Consider the following 14,330-nt stretch of genomic DNA (forward strand, 5'->3'; position numbering starts at 1 on the left):
CGAGCTATGATAACATTCGGCACCTGTATTATTGGGTTTTAGCCTCTCCGGCACTTGCTGAGCCATGCTTTGCTGTTTATGTAAACTACATGTCCCACAATGCACCTCAATGTGCTTTACGTCATGATCACGTTCAACCACTAGAGAGCAGTGATTGTCCTTAGTTACAGAATATAAGAATTAGAAATGCAAATATATTACTTATTCGTACATGTTTCTATGATGTTACTATCTGTAGTTCTCGCAATGTGTTTTTTTTTTTATTGTTACTAACGATACGCGTGGTTGTCAGCACAAAATAGTCATCCTTAATGACGTAAAACGACCCAAGCATAGAAACACAGGCACAATCTTGAGTGGTGTTTCTGTATTCACTATATAGTTTTACATAACATGATAAACGTATACTGAGTTGTACTTATAGGAATATCTAAGTCAAAATCAGTCTAACCAACAGGTGGCTCCGTGGCGCAATGGACAGCGCATTGGACTTCTAGATTGCCATGTAGTAATTCAAAGGTTGTGGGTTCGAGTCCCACCGGAGTCGCATTTTTTTATCTTTATTGGTTGTACGTCAAAATTGATTGTACCGACTTATTTAAGGAAAATACAAATTTTCTTGTGTGCTTAAAGTAGAAAATGGGGGTAAAAGACTCCACGTCGATACTTTCCAGGCGACTGTGCGCATGCGCGGTGTATTGTTTCAACACGGAGTGCAATCAGTGTGGCACCGGGTGGAACCACCTAGCCACCTAGCACCATAGGCTAGTTAGAAGTAGCTAGCTGGAGTTGTGCGCAGCTGTACAGCGGACACTCTTCATGCTTAGTGAGAAATGTTTCATCTACTCGACGGCGACATTGTACTCTATAGCCACGCCAGTTGCTCTTTTTTGACGCTTTTTGCCTCATTTTGCTCTCCGTTGTCGACGTTAGCTTGCTGGTCAGTTCGCCCCTGTAAGCTAAGTAGCCGTCTTTACTTACTACTGGTCTAGGTGTCAATATTAGCAGTGACTTCCTTGGGTGCCCGCTTGCCTGAGCTGTCAACTTAGGGACACGTCAAGGTAAATATATTTTTTATTTTTATTTCTTGCATAGCGAAACATGGACAGGACACCACATGATGTGCTATTTGCTTTTCATCTGGTTGAACTTTAACCTGTCAGGCCACATTACAGCAAGAGTAGAACTGTGCCCCAACTCATCACAGCGCCTGTCGTCTTGTCTTTTAGGTTCTGTGCATTGGTGTCTGGGTTCTGGGGCTTGTGATGTCCGAGCCCAAGACAGCCCCTCCAACCCCAGCTGGAGACACATATAAAGGATGGGTGTTCAAGTGGACTAATTACATCAAGGGTTATCAGAGGCGCTGGTTCGTCTTGAGTCATGGCTTGTTGTCCTACTACAGGTATGACGTTGTTGAAACTCAAAGTGCAAGCCAGCGGTCTTATTTGAATTTGAATCGGAGTGGTGCAAAAGTTATTAGATAACTAATCGATTATCAAATTGGTCGTTAACTATTTTGATAAGCTATGAATTGTTTAGGTCCTTGTATGATTTAAAATTGTCCAGATGTTAGAATTTCATTCTTTCAAGAGTAACTATTCTCCAATTTCCGTATATATTTCGCTGTGATTTTTCATATTTTTGCAAATATGTTTAAAAAAAAAAAAAAAAGCAACAACAATTTTTATTCTTTTATTTTCTGATATTACAGACCATACCAATAGCATTTTTGGGGGGGATGTCCTGGTTTTGAATAAAATTGTTAGCTCCAGTCATCTCTTGTTAGGTGTTATTTTTTTATTAATGTCTTTGAAGACTTTTTAGTGGTTTATTAGGGACCCATTGTGAAAATAGGCTTTAAAAAACGGCTATCATCTCCTTATTCTTTGTAATTTAAATTGTTTTTTAAATATATGAACATTTTAAATTGGCACCATTATATTTATCATAAAATAAAAAACACATTTTTATCAGTAATTTTTCTATATTATAATTTGTTATTATAACTGTTATGTCTAATGTATTATGATAATGATGATGATGATTGTAACTTGGTATTTTTTTAGTCCCGTTGACTTTCATAACGCAAATGGAAACGTCACACACATTTTTACAATTATTGTAGTCTGTTTTTTATTAAATGTAGAAATTATTTAATGGCATTCAAGGCCACATAATTATTTACATTTTAAGTTTTACATTTGTCTTTAAACCAGTTATCATAATTTCTGTCATGGGTTTTTCTTTTCAGGACCCAGGCGGAAATGGGCCACACTTGCCGCGGCACCATCAACCTGGCAACGGCGACCATCACCGTGGACGACGCGTGCAACTTTGTCATCTCCAACGGTGGCGCACAGACGTACCACCTGAAGGCCAGCTGCGAGGTGGAGCGACAACGTTGGATCACCGCGCTGGAGCTGGCAAAGGCCAAAGCGGCGGCACGCCTTCAGCTTGAGTCAGGTAAAATAAACAAACAGAGCTAAAACATATGAGATAATGCTAAAGCTTGTTACAACTATTTATCTTGGAAAAACTACGATTAAAGTATTGCACTACCCTAATATTAAAAATTTTATCTTGTAAAATTGCCCTCTTTGTGAGAAGATGACTCCAGTGACGACTGCTCCCATTCACTGCCCACGGCGCCTTCCGGACAAGGCGGTGGCGTCCCGCAGAATGCCGAAGTCCAGTCGGCCCTGCGGACCCTGGGTAGCAAGGTGGAAGATCTGAGCACGTGCAACGATCTCATCTCCAAGCACGGCTCCGCTCTTCAGAGGTTGGTCCATCTTCATCGATACAATCTTTCTTTCTCATTTTTCAATTGGCTGTCAGACCTGGAAAAAAAAGTGACTGATTACTATGCTTGTGTTTTTTTAATCTTAACATAAATGATTTGCCATCATTTGATTGACTCCCAGTTCAAAGTGAATTAATGCGAATATACAATGCAAGATACCATTAGGATGTTAACAAAACTAGCTTTGATAGTGAGATTTAGTATGTTATAAAAATAATTGGTCGCTTAAAGTTTGTAAAATGTTGATTGCCAATGAAAACGGTGACAAGATCTGATTCAGGGCTCATCATCTGTGGCGCAGGTCTTTGTCGGAGCTGGACAGTTTGCGTCTGACGGGAGAGGCGGGAGATAAAATTCGTCAGGTGACGGAGAGAGCCACGCTGTTCCGCATCACTTCCAACGCCATGATCAATGTTAGTTCACACTTGATTCTCACAACCTCTTGTGCATTGCAGAAAAAAAATTATTGTCCACTTGCCGCCATTGATTATTATTCAACGATTTCAGTCAGTCATTCAAAGTGACAACTTTGGATTTTGTTTAACCTTATAAATTGACATCTTAACTTATGTAGCATTAGCAAGGTTTTCTTGCAATCATGACTTATTAGTTTCATGATGGCACTGCTGTATTGTGTTCTCTTGTCACTTTTAGTCATGTAAAGTCTTTCTTATGATTGTATTGTGATAGGAAGACTTTTTACCTTTTAAAATCAGAAAATAACACTTTCTGGTAATGTTTTAACTTTTTTCTTGTAATTACAACACGAGTACCATTTCATTCTCAAGGCAATACCGTGATGCGTCACTTTAGCGTAATTGTGGGCGGTTGTTTTTTGTTTGTTTTTTTTTCAATGGAACTTTGAAGGCGTGCCGAGACTTCCTGGCGCTGGCGCAGGCACACAGCAAGCGTTGGCAGAAGGCGCTGCAGGCGGAGCGGGAGCAGCGAGTGCGCCTGGAGGAGACTTTGGAGCAGCTGGCCAAGCAGCACAATCACCTGGAGCGAGCCTTCCGGGGAGCCGCCGCGCAGGCCAACGCCACTGCCGACAATAAGAGTAAATACCGCTTTCTACTCTTTTCCTGTTATTTTCTTTCTTAGGAAATGATGGTTTTACTCACAGTGATATGAAGCGTTTCTTGAAATTTCCACTTTTGTCTTGTTGGGTTATTTTGTCTTAGTATACTACAAATTGTGACCTAATTTAAAAAATCTTGCTGATTTTTGTCTTTGACTTTATTTCTGCTAGCAATACAAATTCCAATTGTATTTCTAAACGGATTTTCTCGTGGGATCTGATAGGCGCGGTCGCAGCACCGAAAGGCGAGGCAAGCGACGAGGACGACGACAACGAGTTCTTTGACGCGGTGGAAGAAGCCCCTGAGTTCATCACTGTTCCTGCAGACCCTCACTTCCACAAGTCAGCTTGCGCCACGGAAACATAAAAGCTCTTCCTTTTGTTTCTTTTATGTGTGCGTTAACATTAACGTGTAAATCATCATCTTTTCCAGGAGATCGAACAGTAACGCCAGCGGTTTCAATAATGAAATTGGTTCAGATGATCAGTCGGTATGTGACTTTTTTTCTTTCCAGTGCACGTTGTCAACAGAGTCCGAATTTCCATTTGCTGCCTTTTCAGCTGAACGAGGAGCCCCTGGCCATGAACCAGGAGTCGCCCTCGCAAGAGTTGCTGCCGTTGAAGAAGCGACGCACGCGCATCCCGGACAAGCCCAACTACTCCCTCAACCTGTGGAGCATCATGAAAAACTGCATCGGCAAGGAGCTCTCCAAGATTCCCATGCCTGTGAGTGGCCAGGATCTCTTTATCTGTATACATGTGTCTTACGTTTTTCAGTAGTTTTCTTAAGCCGGTGTGACTTACTTTGAGCAACCAAGGCTAATTCTAATGTTTTTTTTTTTTTATTTATAACTTCTCATAATATGCCTTTTGATATCCCGTAGGTGAACTTCAACGAGCCCATTTCCATGCTGCAGCGTCTGTCCGAGGACCTGGAGTACCACGAGCTGCTGGACAAGGCGAGTAAGTGCCACAGCACGCTGGAGCAGATGTGCTACGTGGCCGCCTTCTCCGTGTCGTCCTACTCCACCACCGTCCACCGCACGGGCAAGCCCTTCAACCCGCTGCTGGGCGAGACGTACGAGCTGGACCGCCGGCGGGAGAGCGGCTACCGCTCGCTCTGTGAGCAGGTGAGGCTGCCGAGTTAAAGACGTTAGCGTCTTGCGCGCTACTGGTGAGGCAGGCAATGCTAAACGGGCAAAGCTTTTTGACTTTTCACCCATTAACCGGTGCTCCCTCCAGGTCAGTCACCACCCGCCGGCCGCGGCCCATCACGCCATCTCCGATCGAGGCTGGACTCTGAGGCAGGAAATCACCGTTGCCAGCAAATTCCGGGGCAAATATCTCTCCATCATGCCGTTAGGTAAGAGCGCTACGGAACACAAAGCAAAGCGGCGCCTCCTTTCTAATGTGTTGAAAACATTCCACGTATGTCTGCAGGCACCATTCATGCCATCTTTGACAAGGACAACAATCACTACACATGGAAGAAAGTGACCACCACTGTGCACAACATCATAGTTGGCAAACTCTGGATCGACCAGGTGAGATTCAAAGGCAGCCTTTCTCATAAATTGCCAAGCTGCCAAAATCGCAACAGACACTCAAGTGTCTCCTTAAAGCGTACGATGACTCGTGAAAATTGCTATCGTTGCTCTGAATTATTGAACGACTGAATTATGCATTTTCAGTGGTTTGTTTTTGATGCTTGATTTCGATTCCTGTTTAAAGGGTTAGAGTTACATTTGTTTAAAACATTTGGTTGGGTAATTAGAAGTATTAAACTATCAATGTTTTTTTTATTTGATCCTTATTGCAAGTCTCGACCATAACAGACCAGTAATTCTCCTTTTTTACACTATAGTCAGTTTAGTTGATTTCACATTTTATTCTTGATGCATTTTTGGTTCACGCTGATAGTTTCTTTCTAATCTTAGTCGGGAGAGATCGATGTGGTGAACCACACAACGGGAGACCGCTGCCATTTGAAATTTGCGCCTTACAGTTATTTCTCCAGAGATGTGGCCAGAAAGGTGAGGATTGCACTTTTTTTTTTCTTTTTTTTTTGCCTTTGTCTTATTTTGCCCCTTTGGTGGAATCTGCTCACGGGGACTGACGTCTTTCTCCCGACATCGCCTTCCTCAGGTGACCGGCGTGGTGATGGACAAGGAAGGCAAGGCCCATTACGTGCTGTCGGGCACATGGGATGAGAAACTGGAGTTTTCCCGCGTGATGCAAAGCAGCCGCGGCGGGGAAAACGGCTCCGAGGGGAAACAGAAGACCGTCTACCAAACTCTGAAAGCCAGAGAGGTGTGGCGGAAGAACCCTCTGCCGTAAGTGTGTGCGAAGATCAGCTTCTGAAAAGAAATTCATGTAGGCGTGTGTATTTTCCAATGCGGCATTCATTTATTTGAAGTCTCTTTCGAGTGGAAGCCTCTATTTGAGGAGAATTCATTCAAGTAACCTCGACTATTTGTCATTTCCGCGGGTCCACAGTGAAGGCGCGGAGACCATGTACTACTTCACGGCTTTAGCGCTCACTCTCAACGAGCCCGAGGAGCCCGTGGCGCCCACGGACAGCCGTCGCCGACCCGACCAGCGGCTCATGGAGGACGGGCGCTGGGACGAGGCCAACAGCGAGAAGCAGCGGCTGGAGGAGAAACAGCGCATCGCCAGGCGCGAGCGCGAGAGGGAGGCTCTCAGCCAGCGTACCTCCAGCCACCCAGATGAAGGTTTGACCCTTTTTCATCCAATAGGCTTGACCCGCTCTCCAATTGGGTTAGGCCGTTCCTTCCAGGATTGCTGCTAATTTCTGGCCAATTCCAGGCTTCTTCTTAAAAATGAGCTCCTTCTTTGATTGCTACTGAATTTGAAGCACATCTACCAGACTAGTCGATGCTTGTCACCCTGGTGCCTGCTGTCTCTTTCTTTGTTCTGTATTTGGGGCTGAATTGTGAAACAATTCATCGTAAATCCTGGAGGGACTGATACAGCTGATGAGTAAAGTAAAGGTTTAGAAAAAAAATCCATTTGTCTTTTCCAAAAGCTGTCGATGAGGATTCTCTTACTGATCCGTCTCTGAAAAGCAAGTATTCCTTCCTCTCTTGCCACCTTCCTGCGCGCACCTCCGTCTCGTGGTGGATTTCCCCCTCTTTCGTTAACGTCGACCTTTCGCTCTCCCCAGGCGCACCTCACGACCTCTACAAAGCACTTTGGTTCGAGCGCTGCCAGGACCGGATCACAGGTGAGCAGGTTCACATCTACAAGGGCGGCTACTGGGAAGCCAAGGAGCGTGGCTACTGGGAGGGCTGCCCTGACATATTTTGACCACCGGCGAATGAAACGGAAGAAGAAGAAGAAGAAAAAAAAGTCGGTTCTCTGTTCTAAGAGACCTCCAGAACACGGTGGTGGGCCCCTCAAGCTTGTTGTGAGTAGTGCTTCCTTCCTTCCTTCCTTCCACATCCATCTCTCCCAATGTTTGTGATTAATCGGTGGCCTTCATGAAGACAGTTTCTGGTTTGTCTGATTATTTGTGTCTTAATATAAAGTCGCCTACTGTGCGACTATGTGTGTTTGGGTGGATGGGGGTGTGCGCTTGTGTGTGCGCGTGTGTGGCGGGGGAGGGGGACGGGAGGCTGTTATCGAGTTCAACTGTGATCGAGTAGTGTGCAACATCTCTCCTCCTCGCCTTAGACAACCTACGCTCACCTGTCAGAAACGTGTGAGTGAACTGGACGCTCAGGTTTTATTACGGTTGGAAGTAAAAGAAGGCTGAAGTAATTATTTTTGTTTTCTGTTTTAAAGAGAAATACTTGTTTTATGGTGTGGAATATACACATTTAAAGTAAATGCAGTGCTAATTAAAAAATATATATAAATATATACATATATGCAAGCACATTTTGACACCAAAAAAAGTGTTTCGTCTGGTATTTTTTCTTTTTTTTTTCCCCCCCTGTTGTCTGTAAGTGTACTTAATCAAGACACACAATCTAAAAATATCTGATTTTATAAATGTATAATGTCTGGAAAACGGTGAGGCATTTTTCTGTTGTTTCATGTCACCAAAAAAGGGAGATTTCATGCTCGACTGATAGAAGAGCCGTCATAACATTGTTTTTGATTTTGTATCCAAGGAAAGGAAATCTTTAATAAACACTGTAATGTCAAGCAGCTAGTTTTTGATGACATTTATTTTCATATGCATGATATTTGGAAAAATGTTTCACCATTCAATTTTCCCCCTTTCAACCCTTCCAGCAAAATGTCACAACTGTTTTCCACCTTGCCATTGAAAAGATGTCTTTAATGTAAGTACATCTTAAGTCTGTACTCAGTGTAAAAGTTGAGTCGATATAAAAAAAGAAACATATCACGCTGGCCCATTTTTATTACAATGATGTTACTTATTCTGATTTGATATACTACCCGGTCACGTAAATGAACATGGAATCTTTTTCTTTTCATGCCTTCTGTAGTGAGGAAGCCTTCTTTCTAAAATTCAACAACTATTAGCAGTCCCGAAGCGCCCGTGCACTTTTTGTGTCCAAGTTGCTCTCGTGAGTTAAAAACAACTTATCAAATCCTTAGCAACACAATTTGCAATCTCTCCACGGAAGTTTGGCTTGCTCTTTTGCAGTCTCAGCTTTTTTCAGTGTTTGCATTTCTCATTTGAAAGAAGTCACACTGCTCCAGCACTTTCCGTGCCGTGTGTGCAAACAGTATAAAAATTCTTATCAAGCAGCCTAGTTGCATGTTATCAGTCTGGGATAAATGCAGGGTAGAATAAAAATAAAAAAACCTTATCTATCTACCGTAGCGCTTTTTATACTTTGTACTGCCATCCTACAACTCATCTGCAGTTGATTAAATAAATGCCCCCTCCCTCCTGTCACACCACTATTATTTACAATAAGGATGATGTCATACTCCACTGAGCTTGCAACCTCATCTCAAAGGTGACTCATTAAGTCTCCTCGCTTTCTCATCTGATACTGTCCCGGAACACCTTGCCTGCAATGTGGGGAGAAGGTGCCAAAGGGCAAACGGAGAGAAGGGTAACGGCAGTGGGTTGAGCAGGTGAGAGGAGACTCCCACTGCACATCTTCATTTGGGATCTTAGGATGGCATTTGGTAAGATCCACATGTTTCCACCAACAGACTAAAGCTCATTTGCAAGTTGGACAACCAAATGGCGTTCCGCCTGCCGAGGTGTCCCGGGTCGTCTGTGGCGGTACCCATGGCAACGAGCTCTCTGAGGTCTACTTGGTCTGGGAGAATGGGCACGGAGGCGGGAGAAGACGTGCGCTACTCGACTGTGCCGCCAATACCTCGACACCGATACTTCAACCGCGCCGTCCTCAAGTAAGCTCGCTGCAGTCCTTTGCTGATATTCTCTTTGATTTCTTCCTATCTTCTGTCCTACAGTCGTCACCCATGTTGAACGTGGCCTCCTGCGAGATGACCTGAGCCCAGGAACTGGACTGGATCTCGACTGAAACCTCCACAACAGCTCGTCCAACATGGGCCCGTGCGTCATTGCTTTTTCAGAAAGTGATTGGATCCGCTTGCATCTAATCCGACACCAGCAGGTATGAACCGAAAACTCAATTTAATCTGGTTAACTTTCTGTCATAAGAAGAGGAGGAATAAGAACCCCCCCTCCCCAAAAAAAATCACAAATGTATGGATTTTTTTCTTTAATTTAAAAACAACATAATACGTTTACATATCACACATTAAGAGCAGGTCACATACATATTAAACCAATAGATTGAAATCAACTGAGGTAAAATATCCCAAAAGCAGAACTTCACGACAGCCCGTGGCTTTTAAAAAATGAGCGAGCAGTAGCTGTATCGCAATACGGTCATTAGCGTACATACATTCAAAATGCTTGATGGGCAAAGATATCCATTTAAAAAATAAATTAATAATGAATTCCACCAGTGTGTTTGTTTGAGTGTTGTTTCTACACTGAGGGAGCGTGCGAACATTTGGAAATAATAAACAACAATAGGACTTAATTGTACTGAAAAACACAAGCACTTACAAGTTAAATTAGCGACGACTACAAAATATATTTTAAAAAAAAAACACACACATTCCAAATAAATAAATAAACTTAGTTCACAAGGTAATGTACAGTTTTGTTTACCAAGATGCTACGGTCACTCTGAAAAGAAGAAAATCAAAGCGAAAAAAGGTCATTTAAACAAAAGAATAAACCCAAATGCAGCATTAACCCCCCCCCCCCCCAACCCGGCCCCTCAACATTGTGCTTTTTGACCCCCTCCTAAGACTGATGTTTTTTAACTCAAAATATATTTTTCATTCTGGCAAGATTCTTAATATTTAATTTGCTTTCTTTAAAAAATACAGCTTCATTTGTATAGGATTAAAACATATTTTTGTACTCTAACATGCATTTTATGAAAATATTACCAATTTAAAAATCTATGGTAGTTCTATTATGTCTTTTCTGAAATATGAAATTTTTGCTCAAATGAAATATAACATCTTTTTAAAAAAAAAAATCTCAAAACATGACTAGTTTCTTGAAATATTACGACTTCCTGAAAAGCAATCATACGCGGCTTCTCATAGGTTTACAACTTTTTTCAAATTTAAGTCTTGTAAAATTATGCCCCCCAAAATAAAATTGCAAATCTATTCTTGTCTTTTCAGAAGTATTAACATTTTTGTGAAAGAAGTACGAATTAATATCGTTTTTCCTCCCCCCCAGAATATTACGGTAATCATAACAATTCTTTCTTGAAATATTTTTCCTCGCAGTCAAACTATTCTTGTAAGATTACATCTTTTCTGGTAATATATTTTTTTTTTCCTCAGGAATATTCCTGAAATTTATAGGTTTCTATTCTAGTAATTTCTCAAAAATATAAGAAATCACAACACTACCTTATTTAATGCACCCCCCCTCACACACACAATCACTTTGTGGTTCTCATTCTCCAAAGCATATTCACCACATAGGTCAGATTTATCTGTTTGATAGTGATGGCACACTTGTGATGTCATCAAAGTGCATCTTAACGGCCAGTATTTGCAGCCGTTCCAACGAGTGGTGTTGAACCACAAGCATTCCTTCGTATTCGTTCCGCCGATCATACTGGTTAGGCCACGCGGTAGGCGGCCATTCGGTAGTAATTGCGACCGTGGCTGCGTGCCGCCCACACCAGCAAGGCGGCTGCCATCATGTGGAGAGGTGAGGACATGAGCGCCAAGTATAGGGACCAGCCCAGGGAGCCGTCCACCTTGTCGGGAAGCACCGAGACCCTGTGGAGCAGATCCGTCCCCGCCAGATAGCAACACACAGTGGCCAACGAACACAAACCTGCAATGCCAGACATAGAGGGGAGGGGCATTCATTTATTCTCCTAAAAACAACAAAAAATCCCGAGTTCAAACTTTAGAAATGGATTCGCTGAGATTACGTTGTCTAAAAATAAAACAACTCTTTAACTTATCTTTAACATCAATAGCCATCAACGGCAGTGAATGCGTATGAGGAAAAAAAGGACTATTATTTTAAGACTTTTAATTTTTATTATTATTTTCATTATTTTAAAACTTTTTAGAAATACAACAAAATTATTTTGAATAGAATGATGTCATTCTTCAGATCAAGATATTCCCCCTAAGTCTTGCATTATTCACTTGTTTTTTTTTTTGCACAAAAATAGCACTTTCATCCATGAAACAATTCTGATAAAATGTTAGGATTCAGACTCATTCGTCTTAAAGCAAAGAAAACAAACGAACCTGTTAACAGGTGCAGAACACCAATGGCGAGCGTGGGCGTGAGGCTTTGGCAGAGACAGGCGCAGAACCCGATCAGACCCGCCAAGACCTCCAGGCCTAAAGAGACGAGCGGCAGGAGGAACTGGAATCGCCACAAGTCTACAAAAACACCAGGCAGGTTGGGCTTTTTGGCAACTGATTTATTATGATGGATTTGTGACTAATTTGAATAATCAAAGCTATTGCATTTCAACTGGTCACTTGTTGCTAGGTAGGATTGTAACTCCCCCAATTGCCAGTACGGTGAAAGATCATTTCCAAAAGCAATCTTTAACATACATGACGTTACACTTACATGTGCGCAGCTTGTCCTCTCCACTGTTGTGGTTTCCGGGTTCCTTGTATTTGGGCGTTAGCTGCTGTTGCACGGTGAACCTTCGGCACCGCAACGCCATTTTGGCGCCTGAGATCACCAAAATAGGAAAACATGCAAGAATCAAAAGTAATGTGAGGTCTTACACAACATGGTCAGCAGAGGAATTTTAAAATGTCAGCTTTACAGATGCCATGTTGTCTTATGTGTCTTTGAGGTATACCATTTATTTCTATCATTATTGATTTGGGGTGCATCAAGTGGAGTGCATCACTACAAATTACTTTATAGTTGACTTGTTCGATTCTGTTACTACTATAAGTCTTGTTTATCTTGTTAAATCCTTTACGCAACAGAATTTTTGTTGTATTTAATTTTGTAGGGTCTTAGTAGCATATCACTCCTTATGTGTTGGCATTTTAATGAAACGTATACAGGGTAGATTTTAAAAGGTAAGTACACTATTTATTTATCTTAATAATCCATTTCTTTGTTAATGAATTGGTGTTCCTATGATTAAAAAAAAAGAAACTATCCCTGAATATAACAGTATTTGAGGGTGAAACACTATTTACATTGTACTATTTGAGCGTATGACACATTAGTATATTTTTTACGCATATTATCTTAAACATGTATTTAAAAAAATCGATGGTGACAAATTTTGACGATTTCAACATGCGGTTTTATTAAATAAGATTTGGCAAATCACTCTAAATATTTAAATTAACTTAACTGTATTAGTATTGACTTGGCGAATCACTCCTTGTCTATGTATTTTTCAGAAACATTTTACCAAATATATAACAGAATTTGAGTATTACATTTCGTGTTGCGTTAGGGACGGATTTGTTCGTCAAACGGGCACTAGAGGGCGCTGAAGTAGTCTATATAACCAGTAACTGATTTTCATTGTTGCAGTGACATTCTATTTTCGATTTAATTTGCGCGTTTTTTTTTTTTAAATGTATAATTTTCTGAGACGTCTATTTACAAAAGATCTGATGATTACAATATAGTATTTGAGTAGGTACTCAATATTTGAGGTAAACCACGCTTTCAAAACAGGGTGCAGGTTTGTTCATGCGCAAGAGGTCGCCAAAGTGAAGTGACGTCGAACGACACCTGTCATTCGGGACGTTTCCCGCACCCCCCGACCCCCTAAAAGGAACGCGTGGTGCGTGCACGTACCTGGCTCCTTGTACCAGTGTGGGGTGTCGGGCACGAGCACGCAGCGCCACCACAGGCCCACGCTGCCGTTGAGTCGGAACAAAGTGTCGCTGTACGTCTTCTCGTCGAACTCTCCATCCATGAACTCGTCGTAGAGGCCGCGCAGCTCGGACACATTGGCCTCGCCGCGCACTGGCGGGCTGCTGTACTGGTACCAGTGCTGCGTGCCCACGCCCACGCACAGATAAACAGTGGCCATGAGACTGAGGACGCAGGCGATCACCAGCGCCGTGGCGTAGCGGTTGTCCACCATTGTTGCCCGTCACGAGTAGAGGATGGGGGTGGGGGCGAGCATCACTCGTCTGTGTTCTGAGTCCGAGCGAGCGCTCCGGCCGGGATGAAGTGCCGCCGCCGTCGCCGTCGTGTGTCCCCGCCCCTATGGCCCACTTCCACAGATGGCGCTCGGCTTTACGTTCGATTCCATCGGGCGGCCGCGCTAATCCGTCGCCTTTCCTCTTCCGGTCGGCTCCAGAATAACACCAGAGAAATCGATTGTGCGCTCATTATGATGGGTTACAGTCTCTTGTTTGTTCCGATGATTATTTCCCTCTCGTCAATGAGCGTGTTGAAATTGTGTAATATGTTGGTTGGATTGGGACTGAATTTGTGACACAAGCACAATTCAGGTCAAATTTGAATTACAGCTTCTTTCGTTTGTTTCATGTCATCACTCATCACAAAACGTACAGTCATAACAATGCGCACTATTAGAATGGTTGGTGCGGATGTTGCTACTTTTGTTTAAGGTTTTGGACACCCCAGAAAAAAAAAAAAACGAGCAGAAAGAGGCGTGATGCCGTTTTGTCAAGGAAGGCTAATTTAAAGTAACATTTGATAATTAAATGTTACTCACTTTAAATTAATAATGTCCGTTCTCTACTTTTGCTTTTGCTTTGGCTTCAAACAAAAAGTGCTCTGTCCTGAATTTGCACATCAAAATGTAAATACTGTAAATGTAAAGAAATAAAACTTCATTTATATCTATATAATATATATATTTTTAATCTCATTTATATTTTGATCAAAACCCAAATGGACTGTAGAGCTGACTTTACATGAAAATGTTTGTCCCATGAGCAACTTATTAA

At 42.3% G+C, this 14,330-nt stretch overlaps 3 protein-coding genes and 1 non-coding gene across 6 annotated transcripts; 3 read left to right on the forward strand and 1 right to left on the reverse strand.

Moving 5' to 3' along the window:
* The first annotated feature begins 459 nt into the window (after positions 1 to 459).
* trnar-ucu (transfer RNA arginine (anticodon UCU)) lies at positions 460 to 547 on the forward strand. Its single transcript is given in 2 exon segments — positions 460 to 496; positions 512 to 547. It is a non-coding gene; the product is annotated as a tRNA-Arg (tRNA).
* Positions 548 to 705: 158 nt separating this feature from the next.
* LOC148403537 (oxysterol-binding protein 1-like) lies at positions 706 to 8,048 on the forward strand. Of its 3 annotated transcripts, XM_088370227.1 has the most exons (17): positions 706 to 1,061; positions 1,230 to 1,402; positions 2,252 to 2,463; positions 2,608 to 2,779; positions 3,102 to 3,213; positions 3,668 to 3,854; positions 4,100 to 4,217; positions 4,309 to 4,366; positions 4,437 to 4,601; positions 4,760 to 5,005; positions 5,118 to 5,238; positions 5,316 to 5,419; positions 5,813 to 5,908; positions 6,021 to 6,208; positions 6,372 to 6,607; positions 6,922 to 6,960; positions 7,060 to 8,048. In XM_088370227.1, the coding sequence occupies exons 2-17, from the start codon at positions 1,266 to 1,268 to the stop codon at positions 7,200 to 7,202; spliced, it is 2,334 nt and encodes a 777-aa protein (XP_088226353.1). In that variant the 5' UTR covers positions 706 to 1,061; positions 1,230 to 1,265; the 3' UTR covers positions 7,203 to 8,048. The 3 variants fall into 3 exon arrangements, with proteins under 3 accessions (XP_088226353.1, XP_088226346.1, XP_088226362.1); XM_088370220.1 differs by having other exon boundaries at positions 6,922 to 8,048; XM_088370236.1 differs by lacking the exon at positions 6,922 to 6,960 and having other exon boundaries at positions 707 to 1,061.
* LOC148403538 (N-acyl-aromatic-L-amino acid amidohydrolase (carboxylate-forming) A-like) lies at positions 7,213 to 9,472 on the forward strand. Its single transcript, XM_088395648.1, has 3 exons — positions 7,213 to 7,302; positions 8,943 to 9,320; positions 9,374 to 9,472. The coding sequence occupies exons 1-3, from the start codon at positions 7,213 to 7,215 to the stop codon at positions 9,470 to 9,472; spliced, it is 567 nt and encodes a 188-aa protein (XP_088251774.1).
* Positions 9,473 to 9,559: 87 nt separating this feature from the next.
* Positions 9,560 to 13,756, reverse strand: LOC148403539 (claudin domain-containing protein 1-like). Its single transcript, XM_088370374.1, has 4 exons — positions 13,204 to 13,756; positions 11,995 to 12,102; positions 11,661 to 11,798; positions 9,560 to 11,232 (listed from the first exon to the last, which is right to left on the reverse strand). The coding sequence occupies exons 1-4, from the start codon at positions 13,493 to 13,495 to the stop codon at positions 11,012 to 11,014; spliced, it is 759 nt and encodes a 252-aa protein (XP_088226500.1). The 5' UTR covers positions 13,496 to 13,756; the 3' UTR covers positions 9,560 to 11,011.
* Positions 13,757 to 14,330: the final 574 nt, after the last annotated feature.

This window comes from Syngnathus floridae, chromosome 1 (assembly GCF_059516105.1).
Source record: "Syngnathus floridae isolate MCC-2025c chromosome 1, RoL_Sflo_1.0, whole genome shotgun sequence".
In the NCBI taxonomy this organism is placed as follows: domain Eukaryota; kingdom Metazoa; phylum Chordata; class Actinopteri; order Syngnathiformes; family Syngnathidae; genus Syngnathus; species Syngnathus floridae.